Source organism: Formica exsecta, unplaced genomic scaffold (assembly GCF_003651465.1).
Source record: "Formica exsecta isolate Colony F162 unplaced genomic scaffold, ASM365146v1 scaffold393, whole genome shotgun sequence".
Lineage (NCBI taxonomy): Eukaryota > Metazoa > Arthropoda > Insecta > Hymenoptera > Formicidae > Formica > Formica exsecta.
This window is the reverse complement of record NW_021851167.1, coordinates 2,200,844-2,227,881: the sequence shown is the minus strand read 5'-3', so window position 1 is coordinate 2,227,881 and position 27,038 is coordinate 2,200,844. Positions and strand designations below refer to the sequence as shown.

At 34.1% G+C, this 27,038-nt stretch overlaps 4 protein-coding genes and 1 non-coding gene across 8 annotated transcripts in view; 2 read left to right on the top strand and 3 right to left on the bottom strand.

The window, feature by feature from the left end:
* Nucleotides 1-2,212, bottom strand: part of LOC115239649 (26S proteasome non-ATPase regulatory subunit 10-like) — a 2,580-nt gene extending 368 nt beyond the window's left edge. Inside the window, exons 1-3 of the mRNA XM_029814276.1 lie at nt 1,948-2,212; nt 1,520-1,618; nt 241-529 (exon numbers count right to left, since the gene is read on the bottom strand). Of these exons, the coding sequence (XP_029670136.1) occupies nt 241-529; nt 1,520-1,618; nt 1,948-2,055 (496 nt within the window). The 5' untranslated portion in view covers nt 2,056-2,212. The remainder of the gene's footprint in view (nt 1-240; nt 530-1,519; nt 1,619-1,947) is intronic.
* Nucleotides 2,213-2,576: 364 nt separating this feature from the next.
* LOC115239721 (poly [ADP-ribose] polymerase) lies at nt 2,577-6,885 on the bottom strand. The gene is made up of 5 exons (XM_029814406.1): nt 6,528-6,885; nt 5,932-6,073; nt 5,315-5,850; nt 4,964-5,169; nt 2,577-4,848 (listed from the first exon to the last, which is right to left on the bottom strand). The coding sequence occupies exons 1-5, from the start codon at nt 6,639-6,641 to the stop codon at nt 2,904-2,906; spliced, it is 2,943 nt and encodes a 980-aa protein (XP_029670266.1). The 5' UTR covers nt 6,642-6,885; the 3' UTR covers nt 2,577-2,903.
* A 913-nt stretch (nt 6,886-7,798) lies between these two features.
* Nucleotides 7,799-7,870, top strand: Trnat-cgu. The gene has a single exon. It is a non-coding gene; the product is annotated as a tRNA-Thr (tRNA).
* A 1,126-nt stretch (nt 7,871-8,996) lies between these two features.
* LOC115239722 lies at nt 8,997-22,397 on the top strand. Its single transcript, XM_029814407.1, has 12 exons — nt 8,997-9,389; nt 10,033-10,191; nt 10,445-10,609; nt 11,073-11,243; nt 11,358-11,466; nt 11,832-11,985; nt 12,168-12,294; nt 12,645-12,827; nt 12,991-13,305; nt 13,804-13,994; nt 18,803-19,035; nt 19,425-22,397. The coding sequence occupies exons 1-12, from the start codon at nt 9,314-9,316 to the stop codon at nt 19,606-19,608; spliced, it is 2,067 nt and encodes a 688-aa protein (XP_029670267.1). The 5' UTR covers nt 8,997-9,313; the 3' UTR covers nt 19,609-22,397.
* A 2,711-nt stretch (nt 22,398-25,108) lies between these two features.
* The window catches only part of LOC115239720 (retinal guanylyl cyclase 2), a 41,893-nt gene continuing 39,963 nt past the window's right edge, over nt 25,109-27,038 (bottom strand). For all 4 annotated transcript variants that reach the window (XM_029814403.1, XM_029814402.1, XM_029814404.1 and 1 more), the window contains one exon: nt 25,109-26,700. In XM_029814403.1, coding sequence (XP_029670263.1) covers nt 26,447-26,700 — 254 coding nt within the window. In that variant the 3' untranslated portion in view covers nt 25,109-26,446. The remainder of the gene's footprint in view (nt 26,701-27,038) is intronic.

Genomic DNA, 27,038 nt, shown 5'->3' with positions numbered 1-27,038 from the left:
TCGGACTATTAATCCGACCCCTCTATTCGAGACTGCCGCAAAGTTTCCGATTGTGACTTCAGTCACTTGATAGTTTATACGATAATCCATAGTATTCTATTTCACCCGCGATGTATAATGCCTATATAAATATATATATATATATATAGATTATATTTGATATTTTATATATTATTATACTGTAAAACGAAAGAGAGAAGAGAGAGAGAGAGCCGTATTTCAGTAATACACTTCCGCTACCTATATTCAATTTCTTCCCACACTCTATGAGGAGTTTCACGATGGCAATATTGCCTTTCGAGGCGGATCTGTGCAGCGGTGTGGCGCCCCGTTTATCCGCGATGTTCACGTCGGCATCCTTCTCGAGCAACGCTATGCAGATGGACTTCCAGTTCTTCGACGCGGCATACTGCAATGCCGAATGGCCGTCGACCGTCATCGCGTTCACATTTGCCCCCTCGGTCAGCAGCGTGTTGACGACCTTTTCGCGACCGGCGGACGACGCCAGGATCAGCGGAGTCATGTTCGTCTGCAAAAGATTTGGACGCGCGACCAAATGTCATTAATGACCGCTGTTTGATTTTGTAGGTATTTCGAGGAGATTAGCCAAGACGCAACGAACGGAATGAAAGTCTCGCGATAATTATGCGACGTTGCGTTATGCATGAGAGAGAAAGAGAGAACAGAATGTGCAAATGCGCGATGCATTTTAGAGAGACATAATTTCGCTTTATACTTATTTTCTTATAAGTTTTTTTTTTCTTATAAATGATCTATGGGAAAAAAATTATAATATAATTATATGCCATAAAGTGTGTATATATTATTAAGATTTCCATTTTTCTTTATATATAGGTTTCTTAGAAGGAAAGATGTTTTTTGTAGATTAATCCCCTATCCTTTCCTTCTGTGAATTTGCAAGATGATATTGTAAAAATTTCCTTGAAATCGCGTTAAGTTCTATTCAATTAAAATATTTTAAAAAGATCTTTTTTTATATTTGTAACAATTTAAGGATCATTTATAGGCTGTCTACGATTAGTTTAAATTTAACTATAATACTAATTGTTTCTAATGATAAAAAATATCTTGAACTATTTTTAGAAAATGTAAACGATTGTACAATTTATTTGTATATATAGCCTTGTATATGTAGAATCTCTCTTTGAGTTGCAAGAATCTGATGAACAGTGCATAATATATGCACAGTATTATTTTTTCCGAAAAGCACTTGATGTTTTGAAATATGAAAATAAACTTGATTTAAATATAAACATGTACCGCGAAGTATTATTATTATAAACATTATATATATATTTTAAAATTATAAAAGTTTTAATACAGTTCTATATAATTGAAATATGCACTCGGTATTGGAAAGAAAAAGATGAAGAAAGAAGAAAGACGAGAAAAATTTCAAAAAAATGGAAAAGATTTATGTAGCGCGTATCAGCATTTTTTGATCGATAAAATATTCAAAACCAGCCATCAAATATCGATTTCTACAATGATCTCTTACGTCGTCCACAGGATCGACGGGTACGTCAAGAGACAGCAAATGCCTGACCAGGTCATCGTGGCCGCCCAGTGCTGCCCAGTGTATCAACATACGACTGTTCTATATATGAAGAAAGCAAAATATAACCTTAAAAATTGAACATGTCCCGCGGATTACCAGAGCTTCTTTCGAGAACATCACCCTAGTTGAGTTTTCATCCAACTAGAATGGGGTTATAATATATGGACTGTGTTCAAGAACTTCACCTGGGTGCACCCGATATTATAGTTTATGTAAATAACTATAATATCGGATGCACTCGGATGACGTTTTCGAATGCAGCCATGGAGGTATAGACGCACTAGTGTTTTCGAACGATGATTCGAGCAATAATCAAACTATGGTGACGTTTTCGAATGCAGCCCAGCGCATTACTCGACAATACGAACGCTGTCGGTTTGTGTCTTCAGTTTCTCGTTCTCGTTCAATAGAATTTTCACGGCCGCGGTTTTGCCGCGATACGCCAAATCGTACGCCGTAGGCTCTTGCTGCATCATTCTCGGAAATTATGAATGAAATTTTTAATGATAGGCGCGTTTAACACAAAATACGTTTACGTTTGAATATCGCAGATAGAGACGATATCCAGTTTATCACTATTTGTCACTGATATCAGCTGATATTCACTTGTCACGCTTGCCTCTTGTCACATGTTTGCTATTGAATGCGACAATATATGTTGGTGATCCTGAGAGTGTATGCGTTTTTATTTTGGATACACTTGTATTTGAAATTAGATGATCATGTAATGATCAGGTATCAAAAAGATGTAAAAAAGTATAGAAAATGCACGGCAAGAAAAAAAAGAATAAATATATAACTGTGAACCATAATTCGTTCCTCGTTTCGATTAGATAAGTATTTAAAAATTGTTTAAAAATCCTGTTGCAAATTCGATAAAATATCCACTCTTTTTTTATAAATTTTATTAAATTGTTTATAATTTATTTTACAATTATATTGTGTAACTTACGTAAAGGAAGACATATGAGGCTGACAAAAAGAAAAGCGTTTTTGCGAAATATTTATTGTGAATAATCTTACAGTTAATATTCGAGGTAGCACGGATTATTTATTATAAATAAACAAATTGTGTTTGAATACACACAATAGAACATATTAAATTAAAAAAAAATTATCATTGAGATAAAATAAAAAAATGTTATGAAGTTATTTTTTAACATTTATAATCACTGGAACAAAAATTGGAATTTTTTTTCTTGAGAATAACTTGTAATTAAAAATATATCAGTAAATGAAAGCATAATGCCAAAATTAATGACTTCAACATATCATTAAGTTCAAACATATCAAGATGTTATCACAAACTTCCATATTACATATCTTAGTATTTATATTTGAAATTCATTCTTATCAAATATCGCACTTTCACTTGAGCCACATCGTATACAATGTACTCATTGTATAATAAATCTGACTTTTTATTATGAGTTGCAGATACTCCTACTCCATAGGGCACTTCAACGCCGTCCAAATTAAAGACATCTTTAGAATCAGGCTCCGTTTGACCACGACCTAGTGTGGAATGTTTGCCTTTTGGTAACTTCTCGATGTAATCCGCTTTATATCTCTCATACATATTGCCTAGGGCGACTTCGCAGAGCATCAACAAACCGGTCGGATTTTGGCTATGTGTGCAACAATAATTTGCAGACTTCGACACCATATCGGCAAAGTATATACCTTTGCCAAACATATAACCGGTAACGGGCGCTTCCGGTGGCGCGATACGCAAACCTTGGGACAATATTCCTGCGAAATTCGTAGTCCTGGATCCGTGCCAGAGCAACTTTCGATTGGGCAATTTCTTGAAGGGTTTGAATCTCTGTTCCTCTCCATGTCTCTTAACGACAAACACTTCCTCGATCTCGAGCTTGTACTGCGTATGAGTAGCTGCGTGAGTGTTTTGGACATATTTCTCGATCATCTTGAATTCTTCGCCCGTCTTATCCAACACGTCGATATCCGTCTTTAATTGCTTGTAATGACTGTCGAGTGGATTCTGCTTTTCATCGATCTTATCACACAAAAGATTATAGGCAACCTCCATCTCGAGCAACGCGTCCAGCATGTCGCATTTGTTTTTAATCTCCTCCGATGTTTCGAGAATTTTCGGCCCAGAAATGCCAAAATTGTGAGGTATCAGCGTGTAAAATCTATTGGAAGCATCGATCAGTGTGGTATGGTCTATATTACTCTTTTTAAATATCTCTTGCAGTTCTGTTAGAACTGCGTAAGCTTTCTCAATCTGTTTCTTAGACAATTTCCCAAGCGGCATTTTATCCATGTCTATCTCAAACTCTAACATAACTTTCTTCATTTCAGCTACGTCAAAAATAAGGCGCATGAGATCCTGTATTGGTTTCTGCAAATTACTCTTGATGTCCGAGTCTAAAGAAGCAACCTCCTGATCACCATGATCTAAGTCGACGGGATACATCAAATTTGGCATCTTAACAAAGTGCTGTCTATTTTTCCATTGATTACCACTCTTCTCCTCGTACAACGACTCAAACTGCTCTATACAATCTTCCAAAGCCATTTCTTCCAATTTGTTACCGCCAATCGTAGTACCAATCCGGCCCCAACTTCTAAACAAATAATATCTTTCAAGTTTGTCATGTTTTAAAATTTGCAACTTGTAATAACTATTTTTCTTTGATTGTATGTCTGTCAGGCCTAATGTCGCAGTGTATTTATCTTTTCCCTTTTGATAGATATGCGCACAGTCTTCCAAGCCACTATCGGGATCAACAGCTCCACCGCCTTTTACCTTTACCTTCATCTTGCCAGAACTCGATTTCTCGAACCTACTTTTACTCTTGGAAGTATTAGATTTTGCAATGACGTTAGAAAGTCTAGCATTTATATCGCCACCCCAACTAGAGATGGTTTTCTTCTTTAAAAGCATGATGGGAGTATCCGTGTATTCTTTTGCTTCTTCTATGAAATCTTCCGTTATTACTTGAATATCGCATGATTGAACATCTTCCATTCTTTTATTCATCTTTTCCAATTCATTCTGATTCGAAATTACAGCAGCCAAATCTTCATGAATTTTTGTAGTAACAGTACCACCTAACAATAAAATTTCCTTCTTCAATTCTTCTTTATCCTTCTGTGTACGACCTAATATAACAAACTGCATGTTCTTCAAAGGACGTGGTTTTCCTTGTATTTTTGGACCATCTACTTCTTCTTTAACAGAACTCGATGATGACGGTGCTGTCATTTTAAACACTCGTTTTTTCACCTTGGACTTGTATGACCTAAACAAATTAAAAGCACTGTAAACCATAGTTTCATCACATTTATCAATATTTCAAAGAAAAAAAGGAAAGGTTTAAAGTACCATCTGCTGTTATCTAATAAGAAAAGACTTACTTAATTGGAAATTTTTTCTTCATTTCACTTGGTATTTCGCATTTTTTTCTTTTTGGATCTTGAGTAACATAGTCACATTTGGTCCATTCTGTTACATTACCGGTGCATTTATAACCCAAACCAGAATTATATATAAGTTGTCCTTTGCATTTTGGACAGGGTTCTAGAGCTCCAAAGTATAGTATATCGGATACAAGATTCACGATCTAAATGAAATTTGATTAATGAAACAAATAAATCTCTGTTTAAGTATAATAATAAATAAACATCTCTCCTGCAATGTATAATTCAAATTTCCAAAATATTTCTTAATTAACACAATGATGTAAATACATATCACAAAGTACTTACATTTGAGGTGCCTGTAGGAATTTCCTGATGGTTTTTTTCCAATACTGCAACCAATTTATTTTTTTCAAGATCTGATATTTGATCTTTTATAGCATATAGTTCTTCATTTTGCTTTTTCATCAACTTTGCGTCTTCTGCATCTTCTGGTTCGTCTTTGATCTTTTTAGGAGGTGGTGGTATATCACCTTGAGTCATTTTCGGCAGCGCAGTTTTGAGACTGTTCTTATCTTCTTTTGAGAGCTCTTTAGTACCGGCAAGCTCATCTCCGCTCCCATAATATCCTAAGTCTGCCCTTAATTTCACAAAACATTCCACATGATGCCATCTATCTAAACCACCAAACCTCCTAGCTTCCGCGCTCTCATAATCCTTTTTTGATATTCTCATTTCACCCTTTATTATCTTTTCATCACATCCTTTACAGGTAGATTTATTAGACTTTGCATATTCTACTCGAAAATCACCAGATCCACCGGCACCACCTTTCGTTCTTTTTCTTCCTTTTCCAGACACCGGAGGTGCATTAAGAGATTCTTCTACATGAAAAAATACAATAGAAATGTAAGATGATAAAGTAAATTATAAAATTATAAATTTTGCTAAATATATATACCAACCAATTTTTTTCTGAATTACTTCCTGATCTTCATGACGAATTTCATCAAAGCAAGCTATATCAGCAGTAGATTTTGGTCTTTGTTTTAAAAAGAAGCAGTTGTAATGATACCATTTAGGTATTGTTCCATCATGGACAGGACTCTAAAAATGTAAACAATATTTCTACGGTAATCTCAGATTTATTTTTTGAGATATCATAAAAGATATGTCTGACATATTCATTTCATAAGTTTATTGTTTAAAATCAATTTGAAACAATAAAGGATTGGAATATAAATACATTGTTGTAAAGAAAAAAAAATCTACTATTAAATATGTTAAGGAATAAATAGGAGAAAATATATTTACATAGAGAAATAATTTTATTATAATCTGTAGAAGTGTGATAGTCTACAAAAAAAGCAAATAAATAGCTGAATAATTTAACATTGTTGCTGTTATCGTCATGCGGACGATATCGTTATTCCGAATAGTCACAAGAACATAAAAATTTTCGCAAGACAACAGCGAGATAGCATGTTAGGGACACTCGCATCTGCCTGTCTTCTGCGTGCAATTTGTTCGCGTGATTTCTCGGATGAGAAAGTTTCAATACCTGAACAATAGCGGCGAGTCTCAAGCTCTGCTTGGCGATAGATTGCTTGCATGATTGACACTTGGAGCGATCGCTTTTCGCGTATTCCGCCCGATACGGCAAGTCGTCGCTCATTTCACCGATTGTCTTCCACTTTGGAAATGTACGATTTGCGAGATAACGCCGGTTAATACGCAACGCTGATACTGGTCACGTTGGGTCACGTTACTTACGTTCGATCAGAATAACGGCAGGTCTCGTACAATAACCGGTAACCGGCATTTGGCGGTTATATAGTGGCGACACAAAATAGTCCAAGTTCAGACTTGGAGACACCTCTCTTCCTGTCTCTACCAACCTCTACGGATAAAAAAGCTCGAAATAATAATGGAATGCGATTGGATCTGACATCTGATCATAGACATAGTATATCTAGACCGAGCGTTTGCCATTATAAAGAGAGCGCTATGCTCTGTGCGAGCGAGAGAGAACGCAAGGGGCACGAAACAGAGTATGTCCTTTTCTACGTGGGCATCGGCCCCCACTCCTCAACACTCGGTCTAGATATACTATGTCTATACATCTGATATATCATAGCTTGAATAGAAAGAAGCTTGAGAAGGGACACATCGCCGTTTTTTAAATTTTCTTAAATTAATTTTCTTAATAATTTTTGTTCCTAATTTTTAAATATAACAAATAAAGAAATTAATAAAGCTTTAAAGTGAAAATCAGTTTCATAGAAAAATTATACTGTTTATTAAATTAATTTCTTAATTCGATTTTAAAGAGGCGCTCGTCGTTGAGTTACTACCGAAACCATTACTTTCAAGAATCGCCAGGAAAACCTGGGATTAATTTCAATCCTACAACAAAAATCCCCAATTTTCAATAAAGCACTGAATTAGGCATCGTGACTGGGTCTTATAAGAACCAATAGAAATAATTCTCCAAAATGAAAATCGTTTCGTATCCTTGCTGACACGAACTATGCAATTTTATTAACGTTCACCTGACAAAAGGGACAATGATCGTATCTAAGAACTAAAAGAACGAAAAGAATGTGAAATGAACCCAGAAGGAATGCGAAAATAATACGGAATTAACGCGGAAAGAATGCAAAAAGAACATGTATTTTCGCAATGTAATTTCTTAACTTATTTTATGAATATTTGGTTCCGATATTCATAATATTCATAAATATACCAATCTCTAATTGAAAATAAATCATAAAATTCGTCAAATAATCTCTAACATCTTTTACATCTTTCATAAGAACTATGAACTCTAAAGCCTCTTTAGCTCAGTGGTAGAGCACTGGTCTCGTAAACCAGGGGTCGTGAGTTCAAACCTCACAGGAGGCAGTGAAGAATTTTTGCATTCTTATATATTCTCTCGAGTATCTTCTATGTATATTTTTTAAATTTTCCTAATAATCCTAGATATTGAGAATCATTGATATGAGTTATATAATAATAAGTGCTATTTATACATACATCATATATACAGAGTGTTTCTTAAAGTGGGAAGTATTGCAGTGATGAATTCAAGATACAAAAATAAAAAAGGGAGTTCATATAAACATATATCCAATATGACCTTGTTTCCGAGTTACAGTCTATTTAATTTTCTAACAGAGTTAAGATAGCATACTACATATTATCGGTTTGCTGTTTTTCTGCAAGATTTGAAGGATTTTAGATCTTGCTAATATATAAATATAAACATGTGTTATTAAAATTATGGCTTGGTCAAACAATGAAATGGCAGACATGCATCTCATATATGGATTTTCCGATGATAATGCAATTAGACTTTTGTATGCGGAAAAGTTGGAAATATTGGAAAATAAAATAGGTTGTAACTCGGAAATAAAGTTATATCGGACATATGTTTATATGAAATTTTTTTCTTATTTTTCTATCCTGAATTTATCGCTGCAATACTTTCCACTTATTAGAAAACACCCTGTATATTTGAGACGATCGTATTTATCGATATCATCGTTACTCTTTAAAAGTGAACAATTATTCTTATTGTATTATATATAATAATATTTATTACTTATAATATTGTGTTATTTATATATTGTATTATTTATTTTTCATTCTTTCATATTCTTAAAATTATCGGATTTAGTATGTAGATGTAAAAGAAGATCATTAATTAATAAAGTTATAACATATATAAGGCTTGAATACAACCCAGGAGTAAAAATAAAAGAGTTTACAACTTTGAAGGAAATCGATATTTGAGAATCTATTTATTTGAAACGAATTCTTGGATCAAATGAAAGGTAATTTTTTTCTAATAAAAATCTCCGATTGTTTAGTGAATTTCCGGGTTTTTTAGAATTGTAACTTCTAAAATATCTGATTCGCGAACCATGCGATAAATTGTCATACGGACTCCGGACATCGGAATGGAAAAGTTCGTATCCTGAATCAGGATCATCGAGTTGGCGCCGGACATGTTTTGCACGAAATGCAATCTCCAGGGATTCTCCTCAAGGCCTGGCGACATTTGACGAAGATAAAGCACCGGAAGGGACGATAAAAGAGCTATCGCTCGCGTGCCGGAAACAGTGTTCCCGCCCTCAGCTACAAAAACTATAGCCCTGAATAAAAGGATGAATTTTAGCTCCCATTCATGTACTCGCCGCGCTTAATGGTGTATAAACCCGATTTGCTCTTTCGTGGGAATTTTTTCGATCGTATCAGTTATCGCGATCGATTGTATAATTACAAAAGGTATCTTGTGTCAGTGTACGCGAATTGTGCACTTGGGTATATTATACTCACGTCGAGATGAAGTGTCCCTCGGTGATCTTGTTGCTGTTCGTTTTTTTTGGCCAGTGCATCGTTTGCTCTTGGCAGGTGCAGAGTAAGCAGATATAATGGAAATAATGTATTATATGCATAAAATGTGATCAAACGGAGTAAAATAATTCGGAATAATAAAGCAACGTACAGTGAGTGTAACATACCATATATGTGTGTGATGCTCTTTTAATAAAATAAAATTCTGATAAAATTAACAATAAAGTGTCACTTTTACGATGGTTATTGAACAAATAAGTATGAAAATAAATAAATTAATTTTATCACAGAAAAATATCGTCATGCAGCCGCAAAGTTGATTATCGCGTGCGCTATCGCATTTAAACTTGCGGTGCAAGATGAGGAGAATAATTAATTTAAAAGCAGAAACACAGGCGTTAGATAATGTGTAATTGACAAACAGTTATAGTAATTATATTAATTATGCTAATTTAATACTTAATTGGAATATTATTACATAATTACTCGATACATTTGTGGAGCTCATATAACCGAGATAGAGAAAGATCAACAGTTATTATCCCAATATTATATTGTTGTAAACTAAACCCGTTTATCTTACTTCGTTTTACACATGATTTTACATGGATGTTATTAATTTTGTTTTGTTACTTTATTGTTATTCTGGTAAAGCTGAATAGAATCCAATCAGTCGTCTCATATATTAACAATCATCATCTTTTCAGTCCGATGTCCCGTGATGCGATTGAATAACGGAAAGATTCGCGTTCGGGCTCGAGGTCGGATTGTAAGATTTAATTGTCTCGATGGATTCACTCTCGTAGGCAATAAGTATTCCACGTGTGTGCGCGGCCAGTGGGACACACCTACTCCCGTGTGTGTGAGTAAGTAAAATCATGTATGTGTGTGTATATGTGAAATAGACGAAATTGTTCATCAAGATGTTAACAAAGTATCTGTCAATTTTTTTTACTGTCATATATTTGAAACTAGTTTATAATTGACATTGGGAGAGATGCAGAAACGATTGATTCGCGTGACAAAGAAATCTGGCAATTGATATAGTTGCTTGAATGGAAAGAATAAATATATGTAAGATCAGTAGATTTGATTTATCTCTTTGCACGTGACATACAGATGCGGAGTGTCATCCACCGCCTACACCGGCTCATTCACTTATGGCACAAAAATTGGACGGCGCAATATTGATGTTCTTTTGCGAACCTGGCTATACCCTGATCGGCAATGCTGAGATTTATTGTGACGGAGTCCAATGGAACGGAACGATTCCTTATTGTCGAGGTATTGCAATAATTTTAATTATTATCTTAATTTTAATTATTATCCTAATTTTAATTATTATCTTCCGTTTTCCTTGCTTAAATTATCTCTTTCTTACTTAATAATTGCATAGAATTCTGCAAGAATAAATAAAGTTATCAGACACGTGTAGATATTTTGATAACTTTAAACTTTAAAATTATTTTTGATGAGGCACAAGAGAGTATATAATAATTTTTGCTACTGAAAACCTTAATTGACATGATCGCTCACAATCTAATAGTAATAATTGCGAATTAACTCATTTTTACATAATCATTTATCTTTGATGTGCTTTTTTCCCTTTTTTCCTTCTCTCTTCTTTCTTTTAATCAATTTTATTTAAAATTAAATCATTTTTATTTCTATCGTAAATCGATAGCGTCACTTGCAAGTCACTTGTTCGCGTTAACGTAAAATATCTTGATGTTCCATTCATGGTAAGACACGAAAGCACCAGCGCCCGCGAAATGCGATTTCGAGAGTACGGATCTGTGCTGGTGGGAACAGGACCCGCAACACGATTTTGACTGGAAACGCCATAATTTCGAGACACCGAGCTTGCACATCGGTACCGGTCCTACGCACGATCATACGCTAGGAGCCGGAAACGACGGTACGTATCTTTGTATGACCTCGACTTTTCGCTGAAACGCTATAGATAAAAAAAAAATGGGAAAATATCATTGTCCTTCGAATACATGCTCGCGTATTTACGATATGATTTTAGGTCATTATCTTTATATCGAGGCATCCGGACGATTGGTGAACGATACGGCAAGAATTATATCTCCCCTGTATAATTCCTCATTGACTGAATCGGGCTGTTTCTCGTTTTGGTAAATATAATTTCATGTAAAATAAAATATCGCTCTCCAATTCTCTCGCATGCAGCTTTCCAGAGTTTAACTATTTTATTCTAAATTTTATTTTAAATATGTGTAAGTCAGATTTTTAATTAAATTTAACGAACAAAATTTAAAATAAATTTATGAGTGAAATAAAACCAAAAAGAGAATTGTATATAATCTATCTATCATGAAATATTCAATGTTTGACTTATACCACATATGAAAAAAAAAAAAAATGAATATTCTAATAAATAATATTCTAAAGTCTACATTTTTTATTATAGTATTTTATTAAGGATTTATATTGGCTTTATATTGGACTTTTTAATAAGAATATATATTTGGATTGACAGGTATCATATGTACGGTGCCACAATCGGTTCATTGAATATTTATTTCAAGCAAGAGGATACTCAATCGCGGTTGATGTTCACCAAAAGCGGAAATCAAGGGAATCAATGGTTTCATGGTATCTTTGAGTTACCGAAAACTAATATCAGCTTTCAGGTACGTATTATCGATGTCTTTTTGATAATAAAATTTACTTCTAGTCGGAATATTTTTATTTATACAGTAATGTTGCATTGTTATATTAAAATATAAGAAAAGAGAATTAAATGTAAAATATGAGAAATTACGAGAAATTAAGATCTTACAAAGCTTTTGTATATTTTCAATGTTGTTTATAGATTATTATAGAAGGAGTGCGAGGTAGCAGTTACGTGAGCGATATCGCGATAGACGATATCGCTATTTTACAGGGGAACGAGTGTATGATTAAGAATGAATCTACCAGCGTAACTGTAGGCGATGATGGTAAGTTAATTTTTTAAATAGATTCTTAAATCAACAACAGGAAGCATCGACATATCTCGCGGTAAGATAATAATAAGCATCATAAGACTTATCTGATAGGAAATTTTTAAACATGTTAAACGGAAGAATAGTCTGTAAATTAAATTTCCGAAATTCTAATCTCTTCAAAACGAGAGAATTTTCATATAATATTTAAAATGTTTTGAGATTATGTCAACAATTAAATACTTCTAGATTGTAGTTTGACTATTACTTTCCAGCAAGAGAGAAATATATCAATTTTTCTCTATATATAGAGAAAAATACATATCGCACACGTATCTGTTCTAAAAAATCCGTATCTATTTCAGATCAAGTGGAAATAGTCAACGCGCAACAAACCTGTCGGAATAGATGCGTTTTTTCTTCGACGACCCCCATTTCCTCCGACGCATCTTCTAATAATTCATTTGGGCCGGAAAGTTGCCTTTGTACGGTCGATTGTGCGGAACGCTCTATATGTTGCCCGGATTACGCTGAATATTGCATACTGGGTAACTAATACATGTTATATATTATATCTTAATGAGACCCATGAATTGATCTCTGAGTTGCTCGGCGTAATTGAAAATTATGATAGTGCCGGATAGCAATTTATTATAGTCCATTTAATTTTAGTCTCTAGTTAAGATTTATATATAAGGTTTCCGATTACAGGATATAGCACCGTTATGACAGTACCTGAAGATATAACGACATCATTGAGTACTAACACTACGATTTCACCGGTGAGAAATTTTACTCTGACAGGATTTCCTATGAATCCGAAGGATGACATCGACCCAAGTATATCTAACTCAACGACGTCGACGATTACGCGAAGACCTATCACGACGGTCAAGGTTCAAACTAAGAGTCCGTCACGGGTAACAATACCGATTAAATCAACGTGGCACGCAGAAACGAAGGAAACGCCTTTCGAACCCAAGATAACTCTCACAACGAAATACATAGAACCTCAGGATCGATCTGGTAACGTCCGTTGTGCATATACACATATATATATATATAAAGTAACAGAGATTCTCTCTGATATTAAATCGTAACAAGACGTTTCGGCTCAATTTAGTTATATCTTAAAAGAGAATTTAAAGTGAGTCAAAAAGTTGAAATATAGACTTATTAGCTTCTCTTCAAATAATCGCATTTAAATATGAAATCTTCTTTTCTTGAGAGAAAATTCTATATATAATATTGTTAGCTGAGAGATAACTCCCGATTGTACTTAAGAAAGTATTAAAAAAGGAAATGCGAAATTTTTGATACATCTCGCGATAAGTCATTCCTAATTCTTTCAAAAATTAATTATTTTGGAAAAATCTTTTGAATTACTAAATGTGTCATAATTAAAACTGACTATTATTGATAATTAACTATCAATTTTAAGCATTAGAAACTTGATAATGAGTTTTTATTACCAGAATTATACTGGATAAAGCAATGTTATTGACGACGATGAAAAATTCGCAGATCTGCACATAGAACAGAATCCAGAAAAGAAGAAACACGGTAGAGGTATCGAAATCTTGGAGATAGTCTTCGCAATCGGCGCGACTTTGGCCGTCCTTTCCGTGGCACTCGTGATCACGATCATCGTTATTAGGAGGAGGAAAACTTATAAGAGAGGAGCGAGCGGTTCGGCGCTCTCGGAGGACAGCGACGTTCGTTTCTTAACGTCAGACGAAATTCTCGATTTTAATTTAGCCCGAGCTACAGATAACGACGAACTGTAGCTCCACATTATCGAAATTCCTTCTTTAAACGGTCGAATTAAAATTCAATTGATTCTCTGATTAAATAATTAATCGAGTGAACGAAGAGAATTCTGTGAATAGAAAATAATCGTAGCCTGCATTTTATATCTTTATCGTCTAATTTTTTTATCATTTGAACGAAATCTTTGCTCTTCGAAAAAACAAAAATTACGATTAAATCTTTTGCACTAATATTAGTAAGAAATATTATTGTTTTAAGAATTGTCATTACACCGTTAAAGATTATTCTCTGGAAACTTATAATACAATATTGATATTTACAATTTTAATGTTTTAAATATGTAAAAAATAGAATTAATTATCTTTCAATATAAAAAATCGATATTTGATGTTAATAATAAATTATTTGAAAATATTCTGCTTGGTATGAGAAACATCTCCCTTTAATTTAATTCTATTTTCCTACATACTTTGTGTTTCGCTTTGTCAACATTATTTTAATTAAAAATATTGTAATTATTTATATATTTCTATATAAATCTTCTCTTTCTCTCTAATAATTCATTCATTCTGTATTATTATACTATACTTTCAAAAATACCTTTCAATGTTGTAAGCGTACGCATAATTTTGAGGAATGACCCATTTTTTTGGTGATGAAAGTAGCACACGAAAGATTAACCGACATCGACATTGCGCAACGCTACTATTTGGAAGATCAACACGCATCTAGGATTGTCGGGCGTATCGATTGATTTCACTCTGGAAATACGTCATTGCCGAAATACGTATGCCGAGGCACGTAGTTTCAATAGTTCGTCTAGACAACCGGTTGCCTCGATCAGGTAAACGTTAAGCTGTCCAAGTTTAGACACTTAGATAAGTATTACGCATTATACATATCCCATGCAGGGACCCAAGTGCAAATAAGTAGCATATATAGACACACATATCCATATATGCACACAGGGACCTTTACAAATCTTCTGAAAAGTTCTTCTCATTAAACATATCCCTCATAAAAGGTCTCACTAATATGTCGATCTAATGAAATATTCATGAAGACACTTTGTAGTCGCGGCATTTTTGTGGTAAACCTTACAAGTTTGCGGATGTCGTGAAACGCCGCTTTTCTCTCCGGAGAGAGTACCGAGGAAAGAATACAAAAGCCAAAGTATATATCGAATTTAGTACGTGCGTGGTCGATTTACTGCACGTTTCGGCGACGTTTCACTGATGTATTATACATTGTGTATACGCGCGCGCGTGTGTTTGTTTTGTATGATTCAGAAAATATGATTCATTTTATGAAACGGCTTATATCCTAGAATACTGGAAACGAAAAGTTATTCAAACATCAAAGATACGTAGATGTCGTATCTCTATTTTAAAGTTTCTGCACGTCTTTTCTCACAGTCTTTAATCAATACCTGATTTCAAATATCTCGGCATCTAGATGCCGAGATATTTCTTTATATTAAAATTTCTTCAAGTAAAGGCTATTTGTGAAATATCTTTTTTGTTCATAAATTATAAAGCTTAGTGATGATAGTTGATTATTTTTTTTTATTATATTTGGTTCCAAAAATTATTGGATGTTTCGATATATTTTTAGAAAATGTGTGTGTGGAAATTAATCAAAGAAATTTTGTCCTCCACAATACACGTTATCAGAAAATATTTTCTGCAATTAATCTCTTATTCTCGTATCGATACTGAACACGAATTAAAACTAGACATCTGACCTACTGACGCAAACGAAATTATATCTGTAGTAAACAACACATTTATCTCACAAAACGCAATTTAAAAGATGACAAAAGGGTTGAAATTTGTCGCGACAAGCTGTCTATACCCTCGGAAGCTTCTCTTATTAAGAGCTCGGGTTGAACTTCCATTTCCATGCTAATCTCCTCGCACAAATGGCCTGTCAGTTTCCAGAGAGAGACTCGTACCTGCGAGACGTACGTGAAAGAACGTCTTCCATAGCGAATCGCAATGTCACCCTTGTGTAGGACGTTGAAAAAAATATTGGAAATACATCGCTGGCACCTCTGTGACCTTCGTGTCCCCGGTGAAATTTCGTGTCTGCTTCACGTTTACTTGCGAAAGCTCCCTCCAAACACTTTCTACATTGATTACCGAATTGTCGTCGCGTGTCGTCATCTGGTCTGATCAACGGTCGATTTAGAGTCAGAATCCTGCGGGGCGGCAAAGGAATGCTTCTTTAAAATTAGAATTTATATTTTTTTGGTAAATGGAAAATTTTAAATGTATTTTTTCTCAATTGAGTTTATGTTTTATTTTTAGTTATTGCCTGGCAATGTTTTAATATTTTTGCTTCCTCATAAAGGAAGCTTTGTTTTCGTGACAAAATTTTTTTTCGAGTTTTCTATGCCAATGTGTTTAGAATGTTCCAAAACGTCGGAAAATCATATTCCTAAAAAATGTTGGTTTTGGTTGGTATTGAATTTGGTGAGAATCGATGAAAAGGATCATTTTTTATAAAATTTTTAATTTTTTATTTTGCTCACAAAGCTTTCTCTATGAGGAAGCAAAAATTGAAAAATCCACATGCTTAAAGCAGCTTAAGCATTGTAAGATAAAATGATGAGGAAGCAATGTGCAAGTTTCTAATTTGCACAACTCTACTTGTTTTTTTTTCAGCTGGAAATTATGTGTGGCACAAATTTCCGATAAAAATATTCACGAAATCTTACTATTATGCAAAATAACACTTTTTATTAATTCAATATAAATGAAGAAAATTTAATATAAATGATTAATAATAAAATAATATAATCTTTTACAACAGAAAATCTTTTACAAAAAAAAAAAAAAATTAGAAATTTTTTTTATTTTAGTCTAATAATTTTATCTCTGTACTATAAGTTTGACATTTATTTTTGATGAGTTGCCGACGAATTTTTATTGTCATTGTAAAAAATAATATTCGCACCGGTCTTAGGATCCATAAAGTCAGAAATGGGCCAGGTGATCTGGATACGTCAGCGCGTCAGATAATAATCGCGACGATGCGTGCGTTGATCGGCAGTGTCCCATTGTCATTCGCTCGTCGTCGATCGCATTTCGCGTGCGTTGCCGCGTGCGTGCCATCGATGATTACGTATACAATGTCTGATCGCACACGTAATGAGCTCGCGGTTCGATTGCGTGCGGTCCGAGCACGTGTATGAAGTCTCTGAAAGGCGGATCACGTGGCATGCACAACACATCACACGGAGAAAGAATGAAGAATTCGTGGATTGCGCAGTCTCTCACTTTCTCCCGCTTTATCCTTCTCTCTTCTCATTCTTTCCTCCACTCGTCGCTCCACTTGTTGCAACCGACAATGGCGTGCATTATCCGCCTCTGTCACGTCGCCGGAGTTGATAAATCGAAGCGACGTCATGTTCCTACTATTTCCTTACTTTCTTTCGCTTCTTTGTATATTTCTGTTCGTGTGGATCTGCTAAGTTTTGTTTATTTAAGTCTTATCTAGAGATAACGATTGCCAGTAATGGGGATTACTCTTGCGTCGCATTCTTTCATCCCTGAATGAAATTTCCGAAAAAGAGTCGCAAACACTCTAGGTTCGTGTGATGCTTTAGGAGAGAAATATTTGCCATATTGTGAAAATGATAAGACCTATGACTAAATGATCTTAATATCGCAATAAAAATATAATGCTATGTTAATGTATTATAATCAACCGTTTAACATGCAAAGTCAGGTACATTGGTGGTCCATTTATGTACAGCTGTTTCATAATCGTGACTTGTTTCTTTTATTTTCTATGATTGCAACTCGTTTTTCGACCCGAGATGTATCCAGAAATATAAAATTAGCGCGTATGATTGTTTTCACACGCTTCGATTATACTTGAAGGATAGCTTTTATTTATTTATTTATTTTTTTTTTTTTGAAAAATATATCGGTATCCAATTATTTCTCCTCGTCTAAAGAAATCGGTTGAAAAGATCCGCGGGATTCCCATGAAGTTTCCACATTCAGCGTCTCGAGACATCCTGAGACATCGTGCAAGATTAAACTGCAATTTTGGCGGAGAGCCTACTCTCCTATCGTGATGCATGCGACAACGCTTCCCGGGTGTCACAATAGATTTAATCGTCCCAAACTCGACGTTATGAGCTGTTCATTTTCATATAGTGCCGCAGTAGAAGGGAGAAAGGGAAGAGAGAGAGGGCCGACTCCGGAATTGCGCTTGTACCGAGCAATCGCAAATAACGGCGCGGTAGGCAAGTCGGTATAAAATCGAACGATCCCTCGATCAAAAGTCACAGTATTCGGGCCTTCTCGCGGTGTATCATCACCGTAATCGCTACCGTGCATTACCGCATTGAGACGCAAGGTAAGTGCCGGAAACCGGTTTCTCTCGCCTTTGAAACAGTCTCTTCGGGGAAAGCGCGCGGATTTTTTAATGCTCTTTTCTCATCAATCGCGATTCTGGTGATCCGTTTGTGTGTGATAATATATGTGAGTTTACAATGATTTAATGAAATTACGATCAAAAAGAGTATACATATAAGATGTGTTATAAATCGTTAGATTCTAAAAAGAGCGTCTCCCAAATTAACTCAATTAATCTTAAGTTAACAGTTTCAATTTTTTTTAAACGTATCTTGGACTTTTCGCGTGTAAATTTTTTTTAGATATTTGCTTTGCATGGAAAAATTGGCGATACATGTAGACGTAATAGTAATGCAAATTATACTTATTTTTCATGATGACAGATGCATTCTGCTATTGCCACCATCATCATCGCTGTCGGCTGTTTTCTCGTATTGAGAGCAGCGGCAGAAGAGGCTGTTCAACAGAGTCAACAATCGCTAGACTTCAAAAATGTCGCTATCGAGGATCAAATCGATGACGTCAGGGTCAATCCCAGGGAAAAGAGAACGTTGTTTTTGAAGAAAAAACTGCTCGGTGCTGGTCTTCTTGGTTTCGGTCTGGGCGTTGCAAAAGGGTAATATCTTTTCTCATGTGTTTGAATCGGTATCTGTTTTTTTTTTTAATTTATTTTTATCACTTGCTATTATATGATTAATTATAATTAATAGAGATTTCAATTAGCAAAGAGAGTGACGCGACATGTCAATAATATAAAAGTGAAAAAAATATATATGGTTTTCAGTTTTCATATTTTTTTTAAACGCTAAAATTTGTTTTTATGTAATATATTGATGTGTAAAGATATTTTATATTTTATTATTTTAATTATTTTTTTATTATTAAAATTATTTCAAAATTAAATTAATTTAATTTTTATTATTAAAATTATTTCAAAATTAAATTAATTTAATACATTTTATCAATATTTCTACAATACTTTTCATTTTCTTATTTCACTTTTAGTTATAAAGCCGGTTACTACAGCGCACCGGAACTACATCATGTTTACGTTTCGCCTCCAGTGAAATACGTGGAATACGTCGAGAAACCTGTTTTTATTGAGAGGATCGTTCCGAAACATATTTACAAACCACATATTGAATATGATGCGCCAGCCTGGTCGCAACCAGATCCTTCCTACGGGTAAGGGAAACCAGCTGCCCTATCTTCTGCCTTTTTAACGATTAATATATAATTGAAATACTAAAATCGTGTTTTTAAAATATATTTTATTGTATTAAATGTGAATTAGCTCGTTTTATGATACAAACGATAATTTGATTTTGAAAGAGTTGTAACATGATGTCTAGAATAATCCAACTTCCTTAATTTGAACGAGCGGATATTAAAGATATAGCTTAAATGATTTATTCGTGTATTTGATTATACAAAAAATTATCTTCTGCTAATCTCTCTCACATTTTTTGTATTTTTCTTTGCAGCGGCTGGTAAATCCGGAGTACAATTAATTGATTTGATCTCCTCGTTTTACCTCGAGATTTTAGGAACAGCCAAAAATTTTGCACGTTCATCGTGTTGAGTCTCAATCCGGTCGTCTAACTTTAAGTATAAGCATGACATTATTTAGCAATAATAATTAAAAGAAACAGTTATTTTTGTTACCAATGTTATAAACTAATAAATCATAGTTTGTAAATATTCAGAAGCAAACTTTATTTATATCTCCTGTTTCCACAGAAAAACTTTGTAAAATTTTTTAAAGAAAAAAAAATGTTGTTTTTAATCTTTCAGAGTAATAAATTGCTTGCTGAAAAGGCTTACGCAAAAAGACAAGACTTTCATTGAACAATCATATGGCCGTATGATTATCTTTATTGCCGAAGATGTTACCAAGTAACATTGAAATATTAATAACGAGTATATAATCGCATGATGCGTCTGAAATATACAAATATCCAATCCTCGCCATCAATTTCTCGCTATATGCTATATGCGTATATTTAGATATTCTTTTTCGATAACATCTTTTAACATGTAACACATTCATACGTACAATTAACTTCTCTTCTATTCACAGTCAGATACAGATGTAGAAACAGTAATCAGTAGCGTCGCGAATGCGTCCTGCCACTTTAAGTAAACACTATTCAATAGAGAAATATGAGATACTTGATTATTTTAAATCTGTATATTAATTTTTTTAAATCTGTCAAACGTGTCAGAACATACGAGAATGCACAATTTGTCTATTAACAATTTCAATCATTTGTAATAACTGCAATTTAAAGAGCTCTATTAGTTAATTAAACAGTCGATTGCTAATATAAGTTGTACTTAGTATATAAAAAATGTGCAGACAAATCGAGCGTTATAGTGTTCAAATTTAAGTCTTCATTTAATTATTTACAGGGTTCTCCTGTTTAGTAATGGATATTCGCTACGCTACTGATAATAAATGACCACTTGCAATAGATTGATTATTAACAGGCACCCTTGTGAAAAACGTATTAACCCTTTGCGTTTTTCCATCTTACGCTTTTGTTTCATTTGTTCTTTTCTCGATAATTGCCATTTTATATTTTATTTCACTATTGTAAATGAGTAATTGTAATTGAATGAAAGATGTATCAGATAAAGTTAAAAACTCAGAACGAGATATGATAATCGAGCTAGAGTACTTGCTCTTTGGTAATTAGATTCGTTCGTAAAATTAGTCGAAGTGGATGGAAATGAGTCTTTAAATTAAGATCATCCTTTAATCTTTCATTCACTCAATGTCTCTATTTGACTTTCTTATCATGTTTCGTTGGACTTTTATATATTACAAACATATATATTATATATTACAAACCATGATACGTTATTGCATTTCTAATACCATTTAAAATACGTGAAAAATTGGGAAAGGACATTGGGAAAATATTAAATGTAACGGATCTTGTGCAGATTGGCAAAGAGTCAATCAAGTGTTTCCGAAAATCGTACAGTCGTGTGATTCCAGGATGCCTGTCACGTGGAACGCGAGTCGCTTAAAGAGGCTACTTACAAACTATTCATAACGCTAATATTAGCGTGGCTACGTGACTACAGGAATTACATTGAGGTACGTATATTCGTCAAGTACGTGGGGCCCGGCCTCGCCGTACGTGTATTATTCCTAAATATATACCTTTTATCTTTACTCGCGAGAGTAATCTTATACACAGAGTTCCCCGCTCTCTCACGAGTGACAGCCATCGAAAATTATCGTATAATTATTGTTACGGTTAAAAAATGCGATTATATTCTTTAACGATTGTCGTCCGGATTTAGCACCGACCGCGTTGAGAGACTGACTTAGGAAAGATCGAATAATAATCTACTACGGGTCGTAATAGGAGAGCTCGACGAAAAAAATTAATCAGAGTTCGACGAGCACATTTGATTCGAGACTCATAGATCGCGGATAAAAATGAAGAGGGAATTCTTTCCCGCTCAAGGAATTCTCTTTTGATTCGGGAATATGATTTATTATCGATAACACACTTTAATTACTTATTATATATATCGCCTCGATAAATAATACGCATTCGTAAAAATTTTTCAGGACTATATAACGTGTCTGTTTCGTTTCTTTCTCGCACATACTTATTGCATGTTGGATACAGCCAAAAGTATTATCATTAACAAGATGGCATATCGTATACGTATTGGACCGTCAGGAGTGCAGAATTATTGAGGTTGCCGTGTCAAACAATGTTAATATAATGCTGTAGTTGAACTTCGTGATCGTGATTATTTCGAAAAATTAATTATGGGAATTTCAGATGTGACACTGCTAAACTATAATATTGAAAAATTAAATTAAGATCACTAAATCTAAATTAGAATTTAAATATAGATAAAGTTGACATGTAAAAGGAATTTACATGGATGTGGAAGCATTAATTACTATTTTATATAATTACTAACAAATAATACTCCGACATATACTCTCTGTAATTACATGGATGTGGAAGCATTAATTACTATTTTATATAATTACTAACAAATAATACTCCGATATATGTATATGTCGAATTTACGATTTACCGGCTTCAGGAAATAGAGACGGACGAAAGTTGATACGAGCGACACGACGTTTAAAGTAGAACATTCGAAATATAATTCAAAGTATTATTCAATTATATGTTTACCTGATTTTTGAATTCTATTTGAATCGAATCAACCATTTCGAATATTCGAGTATCTGAATACAGTGTGTTTTACAGCTCGTTCCGTTCTAATTAGAAACTAATTAGCAGGATAATCCGCGTTTGGAGGCTATTGTTGGGAATGATATCACAAAGAGAAGAGAGATTAGTGCAATGGAGATTGTCGTCCGCGATAAGAGGGTACCTCGCCTATCACCGTTGTCAGTCGTAATGCGGCTGAGGATCGTATTCATCGTCATTGGGGATTCATTAATTTTCTTAATTCTTTATTTTTGTTCAATTTAGGACGACGATTTTTACTCTTTCAACGGCGTTAAATCGACCGTAATGAAGTGTCTCGTGAATTATAATACTCTGCGAAACATTTAAAAAATGTAAAATACGTTTAAGTAGAATGATCATACAACGGGAGTATCCTATAATTATATATTGTCAAGTATTACAGGAATATAGCGAGGATTTAGTGTATCGTTGTTATATCTTAATTTAATACGTAAATTTCTGTTTTATTAAGATAGTCCTGATATTTATATAAATAATATCGTGAAACTAGTTTTGTACATACACGCGCAAATCGATACGATATATCTCGAAAAGTGTTAAAAGTAATAAGCAATAATAAGTATCTCGTTTTTGAATAGTTTAAAATCTTGAATTAATTTTTTCTACAATCAAACTTGTATTAAAAAAGATCGAACTCGTTTACATATATAAATAGATAATGTAATTTATCTCGCATTCTCTTTGTTACTTTACAAAAATTACTTTTCCAATTGTTTCGCGCGATAATAATATAGCGGTCTCGCTTTTAAATCGAGACATTAAACAGTGGGAAGCTTTATCGAGCAGTTACGCTTTTATCTCGACGATAAAATACGTCCCTTAGCCACGGTACGTCCCGTCGTTTGCAAAGCCGATCAAAGTATCGTCTATCATGATCACTTGGCAATCTCCAGATGTTTATGTCATACTCCGTCATCCGTGTACTCGACGTGACGTTACCGGCATGATTTTACTGTCATAAAACAAGAATCTCCGAGTCACGTTTGCGATTTCTCGCTAGACGCGAGATGGATAAGGGAATCTTCCCAAACCGGTCTGTCATTTCTTATGTCATCCGTGACGCGGCATAAGATTGATTATCGCTCGTCGACCGTAAGAGGTTTGCTAAAGCGACGAATTAAAAAAAGCAGTCCGATAACTTTGTCTCTTATCGCAATCCTAATACGTTCCTTAGCCACGGTACGTCTCGTCGTTTGCAAAGCCGATCAAAGTATCGTCTATCATGATCACTTGGCAATCTCCAGATGTTTATGTCATACTCCGTCATCCGTGTACTCGACGTGACGTTACCGGCATGATTTTACTGTCATAAAACAAGAATCTCCGAGTCACGTTTGCGATTTCTCGCTAGACGCGAGATGGATAAGGGAATCTTCCCAAACCGGTCTGTCATTTCTTATGTCATCCGTGACGCGGCATAAGATTGATTATCGCTCGTCGTAAGGGGTTTGCTAAAGCGACGAATTAAAAAAAGCAGTCCGATAACTTTGTCTCTTATCGCAATCCTTTCGATTACGTTCGGCAGAGATATTTCAACTAAATCGACTGTGCCTGAGCCGTAGCTCATTGTCAGTAATTTTTCTCTGTCTCTCTCTATTTCTATAGGATATTCTAAAACCAACGTCATTATCGCAAACCGCGAATAAGTTTGTTTCAATGCTCAAGCATTAATAATTTTTAAATTATAAATAAGCGACATAATATTAAACCTCGTATTTTTTATCAAATTTTAAACTGGATTTATTTTAATAGAATTTTGATATGAAAGTTGATTACAAAGATAATTGATATCAAATATTTAAAATATCACTCGCAAAAATTTCACTCAATTAAATTTTATGATAAATAATATAATTAAATTATTCTAGAATGTTTATTTGAAGAAATAACGTTAATTTTACACGTAAAATATTTAAAAAAAATATGGTATTTTATTAAAAAATGCTATTTTCCTGAAATAAATTTAAAGAATATATATATGCTGTGAAAATGTAATCGCGCTTTATCTGCTTATAGTCTTATACACTTGCGGATAAAATCTTTACCTACTTGTGTAGTTAAGGTGCTTATCCACTTTTCGCAGAGCGTCCACGTGTTTTAAGAAGAAGCAGCTTTACGTCGATCCACTCGCTATCACAAGACCTGCATGCAATAGAAGATCGAATATTTTCGGCCATCACGAAATCATTAGGCCAAAAATAACAATATAATATCTCATATTTATATTTACATACCTGCTGATGAAGTATTTCTCTGTTGCTCTAATCGCGAAATGATAGATAATTACTCTCCTAGCTCGTAGCTCTTTTTCCTGATAGATCAATGAAACGATCCATCAAAATATCGGATCGTTGATTATAACCGAAATAATTATTACATAGACAATATATATGTATGTATCCAATGCGTTGGTTTTTCTTATATCGGATAGGCAATAACATTTTTATTTAGACATATTTTCATCAAGAAATTATATAACAAGTGACGGATTAAGTTGTTAATTATTCTTCGTTTTATATCATCTTGCTCTCTATCTTGTCTCTATGAATAGTTTAAAAGTTTCGGTTAAATCTATAATTCTTCCAAGAGATACGAGTGTGAAAACGATTTTATTATATTAAAATTCCATTCATTAATATCGACTTCAGATTTTCGTTTCATAGATACGTACATCTAGCGAGAGAGTTTACAATCATAAATAGTAGATAATTATGAGAATAACTTTTAATTCTTAGCAAGGTAAAAAACGACTTTACGGAATACATATATATATATATGTCGTGAAAAAATCTGAAAAATGAGAAATACATTACCCTTTTAAACTTTCGACATTTTAATACGTTTCTAAAGAAATTGAGTTGAATCTCACAGCATAAACTCTAGTCTAGAAATTCAATAAGAGAATCTCCTTTCGGATATCTAAATTTTTTTAATATTTCGTGTCACGCATTTAAATATATTCGATATATATCCAAAATTATATATATTATTTGCTAGCTGTCTCTCTTTTTCTCTCTCTCGGATACTGACAGTTTCAACAAGGAATTTGTAGATGATGTGAATGATGATCATTCATCGACAGTAATATTTGTCCGTGAAACGTTTAAATATTGACAGGTACAGACACATTGGAGGGAATTCGAAGAGCGGATCGCCCGTAAATAGTTCTATATAAACTTTTGCCCCAACGATTATTTATAAACGATTTACAACACGCCTACAACCATTGAATCTCTAATCACGGATTACACACCCCTGCCCGCGGGTATTATCAAACACCAATACAATGTACATTCAGATAAGAATACAGACGGAGCAGCAACGAGTCACGATCATTTACATGTTACGTTTTTTAAAGCCATCGATCCTTACGTTTATTTTTATTGTAATCGGATTTTCGAGCCGATGTGTCTTTCCCGATTGTGATCGCGTCAAATCTGAGAACCAGTCTCACCAACTTTCAATCTTGGTTTAATACTGTTTTTTTTTCTAGAAATAAAATTATGACTAGAATTAATTAAAACTAAAATTGCGATTCTGAAGACAAAAGTTGAGCTAAGATTAAAGATAATTCATTGACGCGATCGCGCTTAATGAAGGCTGATAGTTTCATTAATTACGATACGTAACCGCGACACTTTTCAATTATACACACGTTTTCGCGTGAATTGTTCGCTGCGAATTCCAAACGCGATACGCGTGCGCCGTGTTCGATTTTGTGCTCGTAATATATATCGGAGTTTTTCTCTCGACATAATATTCGGCGGTTCAACGCAACGACAGAGATTCAACGGAGAGGGAAACGGAAGCCGCGTGGCGGTAACTCTGAAGGAGGGGTTTGGGAGTTGTCGATGGTACTTCCTCGATTCTCTCCAAGTCGTTGGCTGCGCCCGCGCTATTTTGCTTATAGAGACGAGGAGTCGATCTCTGTGGCTGCGATTGTTCCGGGATTATTGACACCGGCTCGTCCGGGCGGTCCAGGCTGAATTGCCTCCGAAGCGTTCGACAGCCGAGGCTTTTCCCTGAAATTGAAAAAAAAAAAAAAAAACAATAATGCGATTTAGTAAATGTATATAAAATCCATCGATGTCAAGTACGTGAGATATTCCACATTTTTGGAATATCAATGAAGGGAAAGATCCCTTTCCCTCTTTCGGCATTTTTTAAATAAAATATAATAATCTAAATTCGAAGATATGTGAATTCTCGAAACATATATAAATAATTTCATTATTGAAATTGAGGTCAGGTTTTGAAATATTTTATACGTACATTCGTGGAATTTAAATTTGAATGTAACATAAAACTTTCCGCTTTAATAATATTAAAAAAGCAACCAATATTAATAAAATATTATTAA

Bases quoted from the DNA above. Each gene is read 5' to 3' on its own strand.
- LOC115239721 (XM_029814406.1), bottom strand. From the start codon at position 6,641: ATGAGCGACGACTTGCCGTATCGGGCGGAATACGCGAAAAGCGATCGC. The intron at 6,074-6,527 runs GTATTGAAACTT...TTACATTTTTAG, and splicing joins GACTCGCCGCTATTGTTCAG to AGTCCTGTCCATGATGGAAC. The intron at 5,851-5,931 runs GTTGGTATATAT...TTTTTCATGTAG, and splicing joins AGTAATTCAGAAAAAAATTG to AAGAATCTCTTAATGCACCT.
- LOC115239722 (XM_029814407.1), top strand. From the start codon at position 9,314: ATGAAGTGTCCCTCGGTGATCTTGTTGCTGTTCGTTTTTTTTGGCCAG. The intron at 9,390-10,032 runs GTAAGCAGATAT...TCATCTTTTCAG, and splicing joins TTGCTCTTGGCAGGTGCAGA to TCCGATGTCCCGTGATGCGA. The intron at 10,192-10,444 runs GTAAGTAAAATC...CGTGACATACAG, and splicing joins ACCTACTCCCGTGTGTGTGA to ATGCGGAGTGTCATCCACCG.